This window comes from Hippocampus guttulatus, chromosome 2, assembly GCF_054856545.1.
Source record: "Hippocampus guttulatus isolate MCC_2025c chromosome 2, RoL_Hgut_1.0, whole genome shotgun sequence".
Classification (NCBI taxonomy): Eukaryota; Metazoa; Chordata; class Actinopteri; order Syngnathiformes; family Syngnathidae; genus Hippocampus; species Hippocampus guttulatus.
Window position 1 is genome coordinate 9,752,147 of NC_141262.1, and position 18,967 is coordinate 9,771,113.

At 41.4% G+C, this 18,967-nt stretch overlaps 1 protein-coding gene across 3 annotated transcripts; it reads left to right on the plus strand.

Moving 5' to 3' along the window:
- The first annotated feature begins 10,508 nt into the window (after nucleotides 1-10,508).
- etf1a (eukaryotic translation termination factor 1a) lies at nucleotides 10,509-18,912 on the plus strand. 3 transcript variants are annotated; one of them, XM_086135183.1, is made up of 12 exons: nucleotides 10,509-10,659; nucleotides 12,377-12,547; nucleotides 12,878-12,987; nucleotides 14,688-14,863; nucleotides 15,681-15,820; nucleotides 15,931-16,069; nucleotides 16,190-16,380; nucleotides 16,935-17,064; nucleotides 17,178-17,351; nucleotides 17,425-17,489; nucleotides 17,563-17,710; nucleotides 17,940-18,912. In XM_086135183.1, the coding sequence occupies exons 3-12, from the start codon at nucleotides 12,902-12,904 to the stop codon at nucleotides 18,020-18,022; spliced, it is 1,332 nt and encodes a 443-aa protein (XP_085991309.1). In that variant the 5' UTR covers nucleotides 10,509-10,659; nucleotides 12,377-12,547; nucleotides 12,878-12,901; the 3' UTR covers nucleotides 18,023-18,912. The 3 variants fall into 3 exon arrangements, with proteins under 3 accessions (XP_085991309.1, XP_085991317.1, XP_085991325.1); XM_086135191.1 differs by having other exon boundaries at nucleotides 12,377-12,543; XM_086135199.1 differs by lacking the exons at nucleotides 10,509-10,659; nucleotides 12,377-12,547 and adding an exon at nucleotides 12,643-12,799.
- The last annotated feature ends 55 nt before the right edge of the window (nucleotides 18,913-18,967 follow it).

Below are 18,967 nucleotides of genomic sequence, written 5' to 3' on the forward strand. Positions count from 1 at the left end.
TGAAGTCAAGATTGACTGAATGGTGAACCTTCCAGGTCATCTCACCCAATCAGCCGGGATAGACTCCAGCCCACTCATGAACCAAATGAGGATAAGCGGAATTTAAAATGGATGGATTGATGTTGTTGTCGCTGTTTGTCTCAATTCATTGACAGTAATAGTGTCAATCATCTTTGTAACATTCATCACCATAATTTTGAAAATAAAAACCTATACAAAGCAATCTACTAGTATTTTGTACAAGAGTGTGACATTTCCTAGTGAGTACCTTGCCACTTTCTTGACTAAGAAGACATGAAGTGGAAAAACTAAAAAGAGTGTGAGGAAAGATTGTGAAGACAGGCATCTTGTGACCACTCTGGTTTGAAATGTATCAACCTATCCCATCTGACAATATCTTCCTCACTCTTAGTTGTCACTCTTGAGAGACTCTCCTTTCAGCTCCTTTAGCCTTCCACATCACCTCTCAGTCTGCTCTCCCAACCATTCCAGCCATCTCCTCTTATCAGCGTCGTTACATCTATCTTCTTTTCCTATTTTTGGAGCTCAGGCAGGCGCTTATTTCAATTCACAGCTTAGTATGATAGCATGTTTTACTTTTGCCCGTTTTCTCGAAAGAAGCCCATTAATATAAAGGTGATTGTGATCGACACACTGACGGACTGATTGACTGACACTCTTTCTGATGGGTAAGTGTGCAGTAATGTATGATGAGTCAACAAAACAACGTCATTTATTGTCTGTTTTATTTCTTATGTTGAGTCTCTCAACCCACACATTGAACTGATCATAAATCGGATTTATAAAGGAAATTATACCTATGAAATTCTATTTTAACTACATAAACTGTACATGTTCATTATATATGCAGTGGTGTGAAAAAAGTGTTTGCGACCTTCCTGAGTTCTTATTTTTTTTGCATATTTGTCACACTTAAATGTTTCCTCTCATCAAACAGATTTACATATTAATCAAAAACAACACAAGTAAACACAAAATTGAATTTTTAAATTGTATTATTATCATCCATCCATTTTCTGAACTGCTTTATCCTCACAAGGGTCACGCGGGGTGCTGGAGCCTATCCCAGCTGTCTTCGGGCAGTAAGCGGGGGACACCCTGAACCGTTTGCCAGCCACTCTGTAAATTAGAGTGTTCCATTAACCTGCCATGCATGTTTTTGGAATGCGGGAGGAAACCGGAGTACCCGGAGAAAACCCCTGCAGGCACGGGGAGAACATGCAAACTCCATACAGGGAGGCCGGAGCCGGAATCGAAGCTGTTACCTCTGCACTGTGAGGTCGACGCTCTAACCACTTGACCACTGGGCTGCCCCTGTATTATTATTTATTTATTTTAGAGAATAAAAATGACAAACCTACATGGCCCTGTGTGAAAAGTGGTTGCCCCCTAAACCTAATAAATGTTTGGGCTACCCCCAGCAGTACCAACCGAAATAAAGTGTTTTCTATAACTGACAATGACATCTCTGTGAAGATATATCTGGAGGAGTTGGGCAACAGGAGGATACGAGCCAAGCTAAAAGCTATGATGGACAGACCCTCCCACCACCTCCGGGCCACCCTGACAGCACTGGGCAGCTCTTTCAGCCAGAGACTGTTACACCCGCGCTGCAAGAAGGAGAGATACCGCCGCTCGTTCCTACTGACTGTCAGGCTATTGAATAGACAGACCTGTAAACCTGGACTCACCGCCACTCACCCATTTTTAGTATGCTTAGATTTATATTTTATAATGTATATTTATTTATATACTTTTTGTTCTTCTACTTCTTCCTTTCATAATTTTGCTGCTGTGAATTGGGAATTTGTCCATTGTGAGACAAATAAAGGTTTTCTTATCTTATCTTATAGTTTCACCCACTTTTCCTTGCAGAATTTATTTAATTCAGCAGCACTGGAGGACCTTGAAAGGTTATGCCACAGCATTTCAATCAGTTTCAAGTCTGGAATTTGACCGGGTCTCTCCAAAACCTTCATTTTGCTTTTGTAAACCATTCAAAATTGGACAGCTGCACAGTATTTGTCTGAATAAATTCATTCCATACCTACGCAGTGCTTTCTTTTCAGTCTCGTCATGTTGGTGACATTACGCATCATGTGCCAGCAGTCAGCGCACACATGCAGAGTGACTGACAGTTTTCTCTATACAGCGGCACTGGAGTATGTTTTAGAACCATGAATTGATAATGCCGTTTTTATTGGTTGTTGTTTTTTGGAAATATTTTTCATTCTTGACACATTTTAGTAAGAAGGCCATCCAAGCACTGTCGACCTTTGATCACTCCCATCATCTCTCAAACTGGATCGCCTCACCGGATACACCTTTGTCTTCCTTTAACACGCTGTATTAACTGCACTGAACTGATAATGCCCTTTCAGTAGTAAATTTGATTAATGCAACTCCAAGAAAATCAATTTTCCACCATCTTTCTCCCCTCTTTCATCTCTTTTCCCCATCTTCCTTGGCCATTCCATCTATCTTCAAGATTGCCATGGTGGTGGCTCTGATCTAATCTCTCTTGAAGCTGTGCCGCAGAAGTGATGGCGTGGATTACCGCATACGCCAAACTAATCAGTGTGAAATCTTCATTTCCAAGAAGAATGGCATGTCCTGTAAGACTTCTGCCTCACAAATATCGCCATTTCAAATGAGGTGATACTCATCAAAAGTACCTTATTTTCATTCATGAAATAATTCATACACTTCAAAAAAAAATCATACATTCCAGGGATTAGATGAATTGTATTTTCTTGTCGAGTGTGGAGTACCTACTGATGAAACATATTTTGTCCAACAAATGTGTGTGTGTGTGATATTTTTATGGCAGTTATGGTTACCTCATTAATTTTTATATCCTGAGAACCCAGGAAAAAAAAATTGTATTTCTTTTTTTTTGTCCTATGAGCTAATACAACAACTGACAATTGAGCAGTTTAAGAGTTAGGATTAACAGCACGTCCATCATAGTGGATAACAGAACGATTTTACCACACAATGAAATTAGATCAGGCTGGAATTAAAACAAGATTGTCAATCCATTTTTTTAAAATGAAACTGAACATTTAGCCTGTGTTTTTGGTCAACTTTTAAACAAAATGTCTTTTTTATCGTGTGCAATTTGTCTTCCAAGTCTTGTCATCATTGTAGTGGGGAAATAACTACATATTACGTTCAGTCTCAACATGTGTTCAAGTCCTCTCTACTGTCAGGAGGCCTAGTTAGTGCAGGTTTGAATGTGTTAGCTCTGCCTCCTGCTCTTAATTGTTCTCCACCTCCTCTTTCTTCATTCATTCCCTTCTTAGGAATGGTACTCCAGGAAGCAGTTTCTCTTGTTTGTATTACAGAGGAATGTCTTGGAAGTGATGCATCGTGTGTATTGTCTTTTATGCCTTGTAACTGTTTTGGCACCCCTCTGCATGTTTGCAGTCTATCATCTCTGTCATATGCCTGGCCCCATATTTTCCAAGAAGATACTGTTTTCCTTCTTGTTGTGGAATTCTCTTTTGATGGGTGCTTTGCACTCCGCATCGCTCTCCTCTGCTCTCTTGTCGGTGTCACGGAGATCTAAGTCAAGGCAGGGGTCACCAATGTGATTCTTGCGAGCACCATGTAGCAGCCCAGGACCACACAAGTCACCGCCGGGCTTGTTCTAAAAATATCTTACCAGTGATGGGGCATTATGATTTTCTAGGAATGTTTTGAAAGTGCTCATTTGAAAAGGTAGAAACTGGTAGAGATTTGTGGAAATAAAGTGTTTAAAATTGATACCGGTACTTATATTTACTAAGTACTGTGAGAAATCATGAACATGATCAGTGTCCTCACATAAATAATAATAATCCTAACTTTATGGAAAGTAATTCAAGCAAAATTGTTAGCTTAAAAGTGTGTATCAAATTGGTAGCCCTTTGCATTAGTCAGTTCCCAAGACGTAGCTCCTATTGTGTGCAATAATGAGACTACATTCTTACATGAGGGAGGCACAGTGGACGACTGGTTAGCACATCCGTCTCACAGTGCGGAGGGCGTTGGTTCGGATCTGGGCTCCGCCCTTCCTGTGTGGAATTTGCGTTATCTTCTCATGCCTGCATGGGTTTTCTCTAGGTACTCCCATTTCCTCTCACGTTCTAAAAACACGCTGTTCTGCCTGTTTTCCAGCTCTCCCAGGAGCAACACACTTGATTCAAATACTCAGGAATGTTCTAATGCTGCTTCAGAGCTGATCATCTGAATCAGGTGTGTTGCAGCCATGTCCGAGCTGGACATGCTTGCTTTAAACAGTGGACGCTGAGCGTCCGCAGAGCGTCTACTGCCCTGACGCCGAGCGTCTCGAGAGTTTAGGGTAGGTTGTCCCAATGCGTTGAACGGAGACGAGTCATTGGATACAAGCTGGTTTTTGTCCCGCCCACGGACACTCGGCGTCTCTGGGACTGGATGACAGTGGGAGGGTACCGGACGCCAGGCTTTTCTGCATCAGATTGGATGATCTGTCTGAGCCTGTGTGCAGTTTGATTGACATTGAAAAATGAGCCTTTTAGTGTAGGCATCCGTGGGAGCAATTTTTCAATTCGCATTCTGTTCTGAGTTGAGCTGGACACTTCTCCTAATCATTTTAGCGACACTCTTTGTTGTAAACAACTAGCGACAAATTAATATTTTATTTCTGGTGGGTTTTATTGTAGTTCCTGTAGTTGTAGGACACTAATTAAGTCTCTGGAAAAGACGCATTGTTGGTATGACAGGGTCACAGAACATTTTCTTGAAAAGGAACGGAGAGTAGAATTCACGTATAAATAAACGGACACATTTTATGATGTAGGCCAAAATTGAGCTTCCCCTCTTTGACAGACCAGCATCCGCCACTGGATGGATGACTGAGTTAAAAACAAAGCAAAACAACAACATCATCTGGACAGGTGAGTCAATGATGCTGACAAGAAAAGTGAGCCATTGCTTTTGGTTTAACCCAAATCCAGTGCATCGTTTCACTGACGAAATGCCCTGGCTCTGAGCTGAAGTTATTCGTCTTAATCCACCTTTTTGATAAACTTCAAGCATGTTTAATTGTGTTGACGTGAAGCATAGTTTGCCCCATTGCTCAAAAATACCTCATTTATATTTATGACAGTCTTGAGTCTCCATTCCTGATTAATCCACTTAATATTAGGATGCACATCCGTAAATCTCCTCCGAGCCATGAGACAGTGTAGTGTAGAGTGAGTATGTGATCTGAATGCAAACTCTGTGATTTGCAAACTGAAAAGCCTGTACCTAAAGAGCTCTCGTACTCCAAATCTTGCCCCTTGGATAACTAGTCAGAATGGGAAAGCGCATGGCTGTTCCACTCCTTCAGTCATATCTTCCCGCATCTTGAAGCACATCCCAATAAAACTGGTTTAAGTTATAAGCAAATCATTGATGATTATGATCCTCTTTTTCACCATGAGAGACAGACACAGCGAGTCACAGATTAGCAAGTCAGCAGAGAGTAAATGCTTCCTAATTCCCTCGGAGGATCTGAAAGGTTTCTTCATCCTTGTTGAGAGCTGCACCGCTCAACATGAAGAGCTTTATCGAGAACTGCTTGCATCGGAACACAGCTAACTTAACAAAATGACGAAAGTGGTGTCTAGTCAAATAAGTGATGACATGGTTTGTTGTGTTAGTGTGATTTCTGCTCACTTTGGGGTAATATATAAAGATGTACAATGAGGGAGAGAGAGAGAAAAGCAAAAATCTGAATTGATCCGAAAAGGGTTTATAAGACCATATTCACTGAAAAATGTTGTTGAATTTACTCCATTTTATTTCATCAAATGGTTGCATGAAATAGAATGATCTGGATCCAGATACATTGATCTTGTGTTCAGGACCTGGTATTGTTCTGCCATGATTAGCGCATCTGTGCTTTCTTTCAGTCCACCCTTTTTCAACCACTGGTATGTTTTCCCCATGTCAGAGAGAGAGAGAGAGAGAGAGAGAGAGAGAAAACACCGTTAGCAGCATTTCATACTTGCAGTGTTTTTGTTTGTGTGTTTTTTTTGTTGGTATGTATGTGTTTGTATTTCTTTTTTATCCCACCACTCCTCTGTTTGCAGTGTTCGGCAGTTTGCAGCGTGTTTGCCCAGTCGGTCACTGTAAAAAACAGGATATCTCAATGGCACTGATGAAACCTAAAAAGAACACCGAGATTCAACCAGATGGCGCCAAACTAATTCTGAATTAATTTGGGGGTTTTTCTTGAGCACTGGGGCGGCCCAGTGGTCCAGTGGTTAGTTAGCGCATGGGTTCGATCCCAGCTCTGGCCTCCCTGTGTAGAGCTTGCATGTTCTCCCCGTGTGTGGGTTTTCTCCAGGTAATCCGGTTTCCTCCCACATTCCAAAAACATACATGGCAGGCTGATTGAACACTCTAAATTGTCCCTAGGTGTGAGTATGAGCGAGGATGGTTGTTCGTCTCTGTGTGCCCTGCAATTGGCTGGGAACCAGTTCAAGATGTACCACGTTCACTGCCCAAAGACAGCTGGGATAGCATCCACACTCCCTCGTGTGGGTAAGCGCATTAGAAAATGGATGGATGAAAAAATAAGGTTCAGGGTGTCTCCCGCCGACTGCTCGAAGACAGCGGAAATGGGCTCAGGCACCCCCGCGACCCTTGTGAGGATAAAGCGGATAGGATGGTAGAATGGATGGATAGATGCTTGAGCACTAAAAAATAGACACAATTTTCATCAAGTAACGGATGATATCCCCCCCCCCCACACACACACAACATAAAGAAATAAAAATAACAAATAAAATTTAAATTAAAATAAAATACAAATCCCCGAAGACGTAAATTCCTGACTGACCTTATCTCATTTGAAAATTCAATTTGCTTGTTTTCAAGTGAAAGCGTAATGTTCAATTCATCCTTTATGGGGGGCGGGGGGGGGGGGGTGTTACACTCCAATTCATGGGTACAAGCATGAGTGTGTCACTGAATACCCCTGAGAGTTCCGAGTTCCACCTTCACGCTACCCTCTGCACTTAGCAGATGGCCAGGGGTAGAAAAATAGTACTGGATGAACCTGGAGGCAGCTAGCTTCAGTCACATGCTCCATAAAACTTCCATATGCACTCACACACACACACATATATACACACACATTCACAATCCACAGAGCTCTCCCTGCTGTTCTCCAAGACACGCACACGACACCATAACATGCAGATGAGATGAAGTTATATTACAGTGGAACATGGTTTTCACTCGGGAAAGTGCGGTGTTTAATCACCCGCATCCCCCCTGCATATAACAAACAGAAAATGTGGGCGTTGAAACCTTGAAACAGGAAAAGTTTGGGTGTTGAAACACCCACAATCCCCAAAGTTGCGATACCCCTGCTATGAGCAAATGGCATCCTCTTAGTAGCCCTCTACAATTGAGCATGTGCCATCTATTTCCAAGCGACAGATTATCACAGCCCTAATGGTTGACAGATGGCGAAAAATTGACTCTAATGCTTGTGCTACAAAATGTTGCGGGCAGGCATTTTCACGAATTCTTTTCGAACGTCTCACTCGTGAAATAGCAAACCTGGTGAATGGCAAATACTAACAGTATTCTATGTACTCCATCATTTCATGAGAATTCAGAATATGGCAGAAGCAATTTGGAGAAAGTTGCATTTTGCACAGAGGAAATTGACCATAATATTAATGCTCAATAAATAGACTATGTGATACAACGTGATGCAATATGGTTAAATGTATCCTATGCCATGACATTTTCCTATTCCCTGTAGAACAGTGCAACTCAGTAAATAGAAATGCTTTCATTGGGCCTCTTTATTTGAATGAAAAAACACCGTCAGACAATGAAGTGCCGTTACGTTTTGTCTATTGAATGATGCTGACATCTAGTGGTGTAGATTTGCAACAGAACCAGGATTTAGTGGATTTCTGTGGACTGTTTTGTGCGTTAATGTACATTCTTCATTGGCTACTGAACTTTCTTTGGCACAAAATAAGGCATTTAAAACATTCTTGATTGAGTAATAACTTAAATCCTTTTTGGAAGTATAATCCACAGTTGTTTCTCACCAGCATGACCATTATCACTGGATATGTAACACATTCGCCCCTTTTTGTTTTGCAAAACATCAGGAACATATTTGGGTGCTGAAATACAACGAAGCACGTGCTCTTTTTAAAGGCAATATAGACCATCAAAATATGCTTTGTAGACTTTTATTGCTCAACAATGCAAGAGAAACTAAATATTTGTTTGTAATGACAATTAAAAATGTCAATTTACATTGTACAATTTGGAAAGTAACAAGTACACAAACTTGAATCCTGTATTTAAGTAAGAGTAGAATTGGTACATTTTTTTTTTTTACCAGGCTCTTTTCATACTTCAACTTCTACCTCTGAGCATCCATCCATCCATCATCTGACCCACCTATACTCACGAGGGTGTGAGCGCAAATGGTTGTTTGTCTATGTGTAGCGACCAGTTCAGGGTCTACCCCACCTACTGCCCGAAGACAGCTGGGATAGGCTCAAGCACGTGTACATATATATATATATATATATATATATATATATATATATATATATATATACTGTATATCCTCCCACATTCCAAAAACATGCATGGCACACTGATTGAACACTCCCTAACATTGTCCCTAGGTGCGAGTGTGAGCGCGGATGGTTGTTCGTCTCTGCGTGCCTTGCGATTGGCTGGCAACCGGTTCAGGGTGTCCCCCACCTGGATGGATATATATATATATATATATCAGGAATATATATACAGTATATATATATATATATTAGAGCTGTCAAATGATTAAAATATTTAATCTAATTAAAAATGCAACTGTCGTAATGAACTCAAATTAGCTAAAAATTAATCGTGATTACTCATGCATTTTTTTATCGTTTCTGAATTCCCTTTTATATATTTTTTGTCCTATTTTTCCCCATTTTAATGCTCTCATCAACATGGAATCAAGAATCAGTTTTCTACGTGCAAAATGCAAATATTTACTGAAATAATTTCGATTTTCAATTTTACATGAACATTTTTCACTTGGAGCAGTTATTCACACATAATCTCTCACACAATATTACTGTCCATCAACAACAGTGAAAAAAAATATTTTGTCACACAACAGCTGCTTTAACAGCTCTTTTTATGAAATCAAAACTGAGCAATATATCATAAAGTGCACAACTAAGGTAAACTAGTACTCAGCCTATAGTGGATTTAAGCCATGGTTGCATACTTCGTTTTCCTCAAGTTTGCTTTGAACACAGCAGTCAGGCTATGTTGATGCTGTTGGTCCTTCTTGCTCGGAAGTCTCTCTACGGTTTTGTGTAGACATCATTTCGGATGACTACACTTGGTTAGATGGCAACACTGGAGACGTTTTATTTTCAGTGTGTTCGTTCGGTTGCTACCACTGCACCGCAGAACTCTCGACGTGCCTCAGCGCACCATCAGTCAGACTAACACAGAGAAGCTCCACCCGCTTTATTTATATGGCCACGGAACACTGTAACCTTCCACACAAAATAGTTCCAAACAAGTAACAATCGTGTCAGTGGCACACATCGTATTCGACAGGCTACCTGCTCTTTGTTCACCAGAGGCTCATCAACCTAGTCTCTTATTTCTCTCTCGAAACAGTGTCTTCTCCCGCTTGGTGTACCTTAGCCTTCTCCGCTACGTGCAATCTCTGTACACAGCTTGTAATGGAGACTCTCGCTGGCAATCCGAGGTGGAGTCGTTCGATGCAATGCGAATGATTTGAGCTTGAGTCTGGCTGTGGACAATGTTGACAGGCTTGCATGCAGTAGCCATACATTTAGCTATGGCTTCAGCAAATTTGTTCTTCGTCGTGTTATCCATTTTCTTCGCTTTGAAATGATCCATAGCGTCTGTCTAAGACGAGGGGGCGGAGTACTCACGTCAGCTGTGTGCTTGGCCATTAAGTGGTATTTCAGACTCGAATTGCGATGATGATAGCTTTGTTTACGACTGCAAAACATCCAGGTAACTTTGGTCGTGTCAGTGGAACAATCTGGCAACTTTTTAAAAGTAAACTTTCCATTCATATACACTTTAAGTATCCGTTTTCGGTGACTCGCGCTGACCAAACAGACATTGGCGTGGACTTCTGCAGCACGCTTGTTGTTTTGTTTCTGGTTTATTTATAGAGAACCCTTACATCCGCTGTGACGTGTACCGCGGTAATCCCGCGAGAAAAAAATTAATCCCGTTAAAATTCATTTAAATTAATGCCAATAAAAATGCGCTAAACTGACAGCTCTAATATATATATATATATATATATATATATATATATATATATATATATATATATGTGTGTGTGTGTGTGTGTGTGTGTGTGTGTGTGTGTGTGTGTGTATAAAGGTGACAGTCGTGCCTGTGGTGGTCGAAGCACTTGGGGCAGTGACCCCCAAACTTGATGAGTGGTTGCAACAGATCCCGGGAACAACATCGGACATCTCAGTCCAGAAAAGTGCAGTGCTGGGAACAGCAAGGATACTGCGCAGAACACTCAAGCTTCCTGGCCTCTGGTAGAGGACCCGAGCTCAATGGAGGACGGACACCACCCGAGGGGTGAGACAAGGAATTATTATTTTATGTATATATATATATATATATATATATATATATATATACATCCATCCAGGTGGGGGACACCCTGAACCGGTTCCCAGCCAATCGCAAGGCACACAGAGACGAACAACCATCCGCACTCACACTCACACCTAGGGACAATTTCGAGTGTTCAATCAGTAAATATGCCATGCATGTTTTTGGAATGTGGGAGGAAACCGAAGTACCCGGAGAAATCCCACGCAGGCCCGGGGAGAACATGCAAACTCCACACAGGAAGGCCGGAGCCGGGGCGGGTTATGACACACACACACACACACACACACACACACACACAATTTTACTCATGTGCAATTCAGTTTTATATCAACCATCCAAATATTTTCCAATATTTAAGAATGGTGTTAGCCTTCACACCATATATAATGTTAAAGTGTCTTATGTAATTTCAAATAAACTTTTGAGGAATAGACCACTGTTTACGATTTACACTTGGAGTTCAATATTCCTTTCTTTTCTGGTTGTACTTTTGGTGGTATAAACTGTTTGACAACCACGTGATACGGTGGCCGAAAGGGGCAAACATGTTGCAAAATACTTGAACCCTGTCGCCCACTGTGATAAATCGACAGTAGGGTAACTCAGCGGTTCTAAAAATGTAGTGCAAGTAGCACTTGTGGTAAACCGGCTTCCTCTTGTTGTAAGTGAAGAACTATTACAACAGTAGCAATCAACCATAACAAAAAACGTTTCGGATGGAACATTTAAGATGGAACAACTAATCATCATCCTTGTAATCCAGGACAGGGTATTGTCCTGGATTACAAGGATGATGATTAGGACAGTTGAAAGTTGCATTTAACCTTTTCTGTTTGTTCTCAAATCTTTATCCAGTACATTGAAAACAAACAAACAAAACAAATAACGTATGCATAATAATTCCATCGTTATCACGAAGTACATTTTTCATACATCTAAGCACAGTGTTGATGATCATGCTGTGCATAATTTTACACAGTCTTAAAGTTTTTTAAAATCATGTTTGTTATGTACAGTTCAGTTGTATTTGCATTTTCAGTACAATACAGATGCATTTAGCATGTTTCAAACATTTACTCCTGTTTAGTTTTAATTATGTGCAATGGATTTATTAAGAATGAATTATTACTAATAAATAAGTACAGTTTTTATTTTCAAATATTTAACTGCAGAGTGGATGTTCAATCTACATTGCATTACGGTGTCTTAAAATAATATTACATCTGCTTTTAGGATGAAAGCCTTTGCGTCGTTTTTGCTGAACACTTGGGCCTGTAGAACAGTATTTTAATGTTGGTCATGACAGCGGTGCTTGGAAAGCAAAGTTTTTTTGAGGTACTTAGTGCACAGATTTCGCGAACCACTGCTAATAAACAATAATGTTAAATTCCTTCGAGGGTATTTTTCCACCACGGATGGATTGTTTTTCAAACAACTTCAAGGTAACCATGTATCAAAGTGTCCTATCGAGTTTTCTGTATGCGGTCCTGGGAAGAAAAAGTCGAAACCCGCTTGGTGAAATCGCCGCCGAAACATTCACTACATGTCCCACAAACAACTGCGAAATGCGCCTGCTCCTCTGTGACGCGAGATTGTCATGAGTCATCCAATGGTTGCGTCGAGTATGATGATTGACGCACAAGTCACATGTTACGATTGGTTTCTATGTGGTTTCCAGGAAGTAAACGCCACCACTTGGAACCACCTCTTACATGTGAGCTCGGTCGGCGGCACCACGCGCGGCGTGTGGAGGAGCGAAACCGGCGGAAAGGCAACGTCATTCCTCGGACCACCGACTCGACCGATTTAGAGTAGAAAACAGCGAGCGGAGCGGCGTTGTCCGAGGCAGGTATGGTATTGATTGTGATTTCAGATGGCTTAATCGCGATATCGCCGTTACTGTTGAGAGGAACGGGGAGGAAAGTAGGTCGAATTAGGTAAGAAACGGGTGGACTTTAGGGCCTGGCAGACAATAGGCCTGTTAGCTCTCCGCGCACTTCACTGACAGAGCGATCCCGGGTAGAAGCTCTCGTTTTCGGTCAGTCGTAGCTTCAACGCTGGCCAGGTTCCTTTCAGGACACCGCACCATTCATTTGGCGAGGTACACGACTGTGAATGTGTGGCAACCTTATTTGGTTGAGACTCATATCGTATTTACGCTTCTTTCTTTCAATTTTAGGTGCTGATCAGCTACAGCAGAAAGATGGCGGACGACCCCAGCGCGGCGGACAGGAACGTGGAGATCTGGAAAATCAAGAAGCTGATCAAAAGTTTGGAAGCTGCTCGAGGGTAAGGACGCGACGTCGCGTGTTGTGTCCGTGTGTTGGCTGGTGGCACTGACTTAGCACGACGTTCCCCGGCTGAGGTTATTGTGGAAACGTGCCCAGTCGCAACAGCTGGATATCAGCAACGAAAGGCCGACTTTGGGAGTGGTTAGCTTAGCATCGCCAGCTTTATGCTGCTGTGGCTGTCAGCGTGCTAGTGAATGGGTGCTGTCGTCGCATTTCGCCGGCCTGTCAAATAAAACAAATAAAAAAAAAAGATTGCAACTACGTGACCATATCGACGTTTTGAGTTGCCCATTTACCCCCACTAGGGGTAAATAAAACGCATTAAACCTTGTAGACAGACTAGGAACAGCGGCGCTGAATACATCCGTTATAAACGTCATCTCTGGAGGAAGGCCGCAATGTGTCTTTAGCGAGGTGGCTAATTGGTGAAATTGAAACGTCGGTAAACTTCAAGTCGATCCATTACTCACCAGAAAAACTTCGTCAAGCGGGGAATCTGCCCTCAAACCCCAATGAGGTCAGTCTCGTTTTACAGCAATAGCATCAACAGAATTTTTTCTACATGGTCAAAATGTAACCGAACTGCTCCAGAAGATATTGTAATGGTTAAACTTTTTGCCACGTATTGTAATAGGTGGTCCATTCTCCACCTTAACCAGTGGTTGTTCACCCCAGTAGTCACCCTACTTTTTCCCACCTACCATTGAGTGCTGTCAGCCTACTTGTGGCCCTCTTGTGTGGCCACTGAATAGAGAGATGATAATATGGGAGAATTGGAACGTGTACACTGTCCTATACACCTAAAAGGTGTACATCTTTTTCTGTACTCGCTTTTCACTGTCTTGAACTATTGCACGTTTGAAGCGATCTATAATGTCTGTTCAATAACACAAATATAAGTACTATGTTCAGAGTTGGAAACCATAACAGTGCTGTGATTTGACTAAAGTGATCACCCAAATTTCAGATGGTGTGTTTCCATTGAAATCAATGTGAATTCCATTCATTTTTTCCAGCCCTCATATAAGATCAACGCAAAAAAAAAATTAACAAGAAAAAAATGCACTCTCTAATACTGCACTTTATAAAAGCATTCAGTATAAAAAAATAGATTGTAAAGCATAAAACTAGGGATGAACTAAATAATCGGATACCAAAAATTGTCTTTTGGCTTTTGTCACCGAAACAACATGGCCAAGACAGAATCTTTTGATGGCGCAAGCAAAACCGTTTCAAGCTAGCACTGTAGCAAAGCTAACCAACCGGACTCAATGACTGGGACATTATAGGTCACTGTCTTGGATCTCGAGTTAAGATGGACTGAGAAGAAAAGGAGGGTGTTCTAAATAGATCCTCGTTATCCCCCTTTGGTACACCCACGGTGCACCATGGTCGGTCTCACATGCACCAACGGCCCGATGAACTGAGCGGAGGTAGGCGTTAGGAAATGAGCCCCAAATTCCCCTGCCACTGAGGCCAGCCATCTGCCTGTAACGAGCAGGCTGCTGGTGCTTGAGGCCTGCCTCGAGAATGGCTTTTAACAGTTTGCGTTGGAGCACAGCGACATCTATGGTAGTTTTGTTAGCCCATCGATGGCGTTTTGTATTGTGCATAAGCATTAAACTTGCGATTGTTAGTCAGGCAAACTTATGTTAAATTATGACTGCATAATAACAGTAGCGCCCTCCTCCTTTTTAGTAATGGCACCAGTATGATCTCTCTGATCATCCCACCCAAGGACCAGATTTCCAGAGTGGCCAAAATGTTGGCAGATGAATTTGGCACCGCTTCCAACATCAAGAGTCGAGTCAACAGACTCTCCGTACTCGGGGCCATCACCTCTGTACAGCAAAGACTAAAGCTCTATAACAAAGGTAGGTCGAACACATCAAATATAAATGTAATATCCCGCCATCTTTAATTTCAATCTAATTTATTTTTCTGATTATAAACTTTCAAGGGGGAATTAAACGTGCATACTGCCATATATTTTTGTTGCACAAACATTCAGTGACGGGGCGGGTGGGATTCAGTAGCATTGCGCAAAGCCCCAAACGTTTTGTGTGGGTATGATAAGTAAGATAAGAAAACCTTTATTAGTCTCGCAATGAAGAAATTCCCAATTCACAGCAGCAAAGTTATGAAAGGAAGAAGTAGAACAACAAAATATAGGAGCTGCTGGAAAGGCAGCCACTCTCGCGGCGCCATTTTGAAATCAAAATAACAAAAATAACACAACACAACACATAGGACACAGACAGATGCCTAAGTAAGTCATAGTGGTGTTATCTGAGAACTTAAAAACTCTGTTTGCCAACTCAAAAATCCCATCTCTTCACATTTTATTATAGGAAATCAGTAACCAGCTTCCCTTTGCTTATGTTTATGTTCTCACGGAGTGTGCACAGGGTGACCTCCTCCGGTGATACAAGTAGGGCAAGAGGAATTGAGCAGTTCTTAACATGCTGTACCGGGCTCTCGGCTATGATCTTTTAAGATTATAAATATTTAAAAAAAACTCTCTGAAGTGAGTTTTACCATATGGGAAACACCTTTTTTAACTAGAAATGTCACAATATTATTGTGTACGGGTGAAATGATTGCTTAGCTGATCTTTGGCAACATTTATGCTGTTGAATATTCAGATGAAAAGAACACATTGTTCATGTTATTTTACTCTTCTCTTCACAGTACCACCAAATGGCTTGGTTGTGTACTGCGGCACCATTGTTACAGATGAAGGGAAGGAGAAAAAAGTAAATATCGACTTTGAGCCTTTTAAGCCAATCAACACCTCCCTGTACCTCTGTGACAACAAGTTCCATACCGAGGTAAGTGTTTTCTCTTTTGCATAGATTGGACTTAAATTGTACAGCAGTGTTTTGAATTTGTATGCATTTCATTTTGTCCCATGCTCTCCATCTTTTCCCTCTGAACATAGGCATTGACGGCCCTGCTTTCTGATGACAGTAAGTTTGGCTTTATAGTGATTGACGGTAGCGGGGCGTTGTTTGGCACACTGCAGGGGAACACGAGGGAAGTCCTGCACAAGTTCACTGTGGACCTACCTAAGAAGCACGGTACTATATCACAATGCTCTTGCAACTCATTTCATTTATATTTGCTCCAAGCCATCAAGGACTTTGTTTCTAGTTTTTGCTCAATGGAACCATGACACTCTCTCTTCATCTTTGTTATAGGCAGAGGAGGACAGTCGGCTTTGCGTTTTGCCCGTCTAAGAATGGAGAAGAGGCACAACTATGTGAGGAAAGTGGCCGAAACGGCTGTCCAGCTGTTTGTGTCCAACGACAAAGTCAATGTGGCAGGAATGGTTTTGGCTGGTTCTGCCGACTTCAAAACTGAGCTCAGCCAGTCTGACATGTTTGACCCAGTAAGTATGTGTTCTAATTATGTGAAGTATGGTATGTTTTACTTGTTTTCTTTTTTTCCCCAATCGAGGATACTGATGTAGTATGTTATAGTTAATGCTGGGTCACTTGGTTCTCAGATGTCTTCAGAGGGTAGACTTAATGCCTATTTTTTATATGCCTATTTATATTTGTTATTTATTTTCCATGTTCCCTTTAATGCATTAAGTTGGAATGTATTGGACACGGTTTCATATTTTCTTTTGAAAATTATGTCCTTTACATCAAATTTTATATCTGGAAATGTGTCCATATTTGCAATGCAAAGTTTGAATAACCCACAATAATGTTCAATTACCATAGGTCTAGGCTAAATCAACGGTTTAGAACGTCGTGTCAGGTTAGGTCCCAGGACTTGTGTACTATATTTCATCACTCGTGGCACAACTCTTGTCACATCAAATTGCTTATTCGGAATTAACTGTTGCACTCTTAGCTATGTACACACCATTTTGTTGTTTGATTGACATTGCTGCTCAGTTTTTAACCGGTGGACATTTCTGTTTTCAAATCATAGAGGTTACAGGCCAAAGTTCTGAAGTTAGTGGATATCTCCTATGGTGGAGAAAATGGCTTCAACCAGGCCATTGAGCTCTCAGCAGAGGTTCTCTCCAATGTCAAGTTCATCCAAGAAAAGAAACTAATAGGTAGGTTGTTTTATTAACACGGTGTTGCAACTTTCAGAGCTCTCAACAGGAGAAATAAGTGCCTGTGAATTTTGCCTAATATATTTATTAGCCTCTTGTCTGTGGTTCCCCAGGACGATACTTCGATGAGATCAGTCAAGACACCGGCAAGTACTGCTTTGGCGTGGAGGACACATTGAAAGCCTTGGAGATGGGAGCGGTGGAGATCCTCATAGTCTATGAGAACTTAGACACCATGCGTTACATTTTACGTGTGCATGGAGCCGAGAGCAACGGAGCTGAGAATGGTATATGCCAAAAAAGTCACCTGATTGTGAACCGTGTAACCCTCATGCTCAATGTGGTTTCTGTGATTCCCAGATGAGAAGACTTTGTACTTAACGCCAGAGCAGGAGAAAGACAAATCTCATTTCACAGACAAAGAGGTGAGGACTACACACGCTGACATAATCGCTGTTGAGGTAAATTGTTCACTCCCTCTGACTTTTATGTTGATAGACAGGGCAAGAGCACGAACTGATTGAGAGCATGCCGCTGTTAGAGTGGTTTGCCAACAATTACAAGAAATTTGGAGCCACGCTGGAAATAGTCACAGACAAGAGCCAAGAAGGATCTCAGTTTGTCAAGGGCTTTGGAGGCATCGGAGGTGAGCACTTTTGAATCACAACAGAACATTCAAATATAACAGTCTTATTTAGCGTCCTTCAACCTGAAGATACGTTACAAGATTTTGGTTATGCTGGATGGGAATTATTTTAATTAACAGAAGTACAAAGTATGTCATGATCAAAAAGCCAATTGAAGAACATCGTGATAAACTGGACAGGTCTTGCATTGATGGCTAATATGATATGTCATCTTTGTCTTCCTCTCAGGTATCTTGCGGTACAGGGTGGACTTCCAGGGGATGGAGTACCAAGGAGAGGACGATGAGTTCTTTGATTTGGATGACTACTAGGTAGTCGGGGACTAATATATTGGAAGAGAGAAAAAAAAACAAAGGAATGAAGAATTAAGGAAAGAAAAATGCCACCTCTCTTGCAGCAAGTGAGGGGCTCAACTGTGTTGACCACGTAATGACAGCCAACTTCATATTTACTTGTTGAATACACAGTCTTGCACATACATTTCATCTGTACACACATTGAAGTACATCACACAGGCTGAAGAGGAGTGAAAACTTCTTTCATTCAGAGAGAGAGAGAGAGAAAGCCTTTCCTGAATAAATCCCTGCCTTAGAGTTTGGTTCCTTCCCCTTGTTGGATTGGACTCAACTCATTTTTGTTCCTTATCGCCCGCCCCGTTCCCCTCCATTTTGAATGAACACAACAGCAAGTTCCCAGAGTCTTTGGTGCCCTCAACCCAGTTGGAAGATGAACAATTGACTCAGATACTATACAAAAAATGTATTTTCCTTTTCTCCTGTCCCTCGTGTCTTCCCCTCGATGCTTAATCCGTTTTCTTTTCATTTTTTTACTGGCAACTGCTGCTGTTGTATTTTATGAGTTATTTTGTTTTTTTTTTAACCTGGGTTTATGTAGAGAAAAGGGGACAACGTATTAAAATTTGAACTGCTGAAAACCATTGCTACCTCCTCATCTCCTGTGCTATAACACTTATGCTGTCAGCCTGCCCATCTTGGGGAAACCTGAAGATTTGTTTCCCAGTTGTCAGATGTGATGTATGCATGACTGCACAGTAATTCCACTTGTTTTAGTCAACATTACCTAACTTTTCTTTGAACACACTTTTTTTGTTTCAAAATATCCAGCAGCAGAAATCAAAGTTTTGGAAATATTCCTTGTTTGATTTGCTTTCCTACCAAGATTAAATCCCTCCTATTTTTGATTTGTCAATCCCAAAATTTATTCCACTATTGAGGTTTGTTTGGTTTTTTTTTCCA

Bases quoted from the DNA above. Each gene is read 5' to 3' on its own strand.
- etf1a (XM_086135183.1), top strand. From the start codon at position 12,902: ATGGCGGACGACCCCAGCGCGGCGGACAGGAACGTGGAGATCTGGAAA. The intron at 16,381-16,934 runs GTAAGTATGTGT...TTCAAATCATAG, and splicing joins AGTCTGACATGTTTGACCCA to AGGTTACAGGCCAAAGTTCT. The intron at 17,490-17,562 runs GTGAGGACTACA...TTATGTTGATAG, and splicing joins CTCATTTCACAGACAAAGAG to ACAGGGCAAGAGCACGAACT.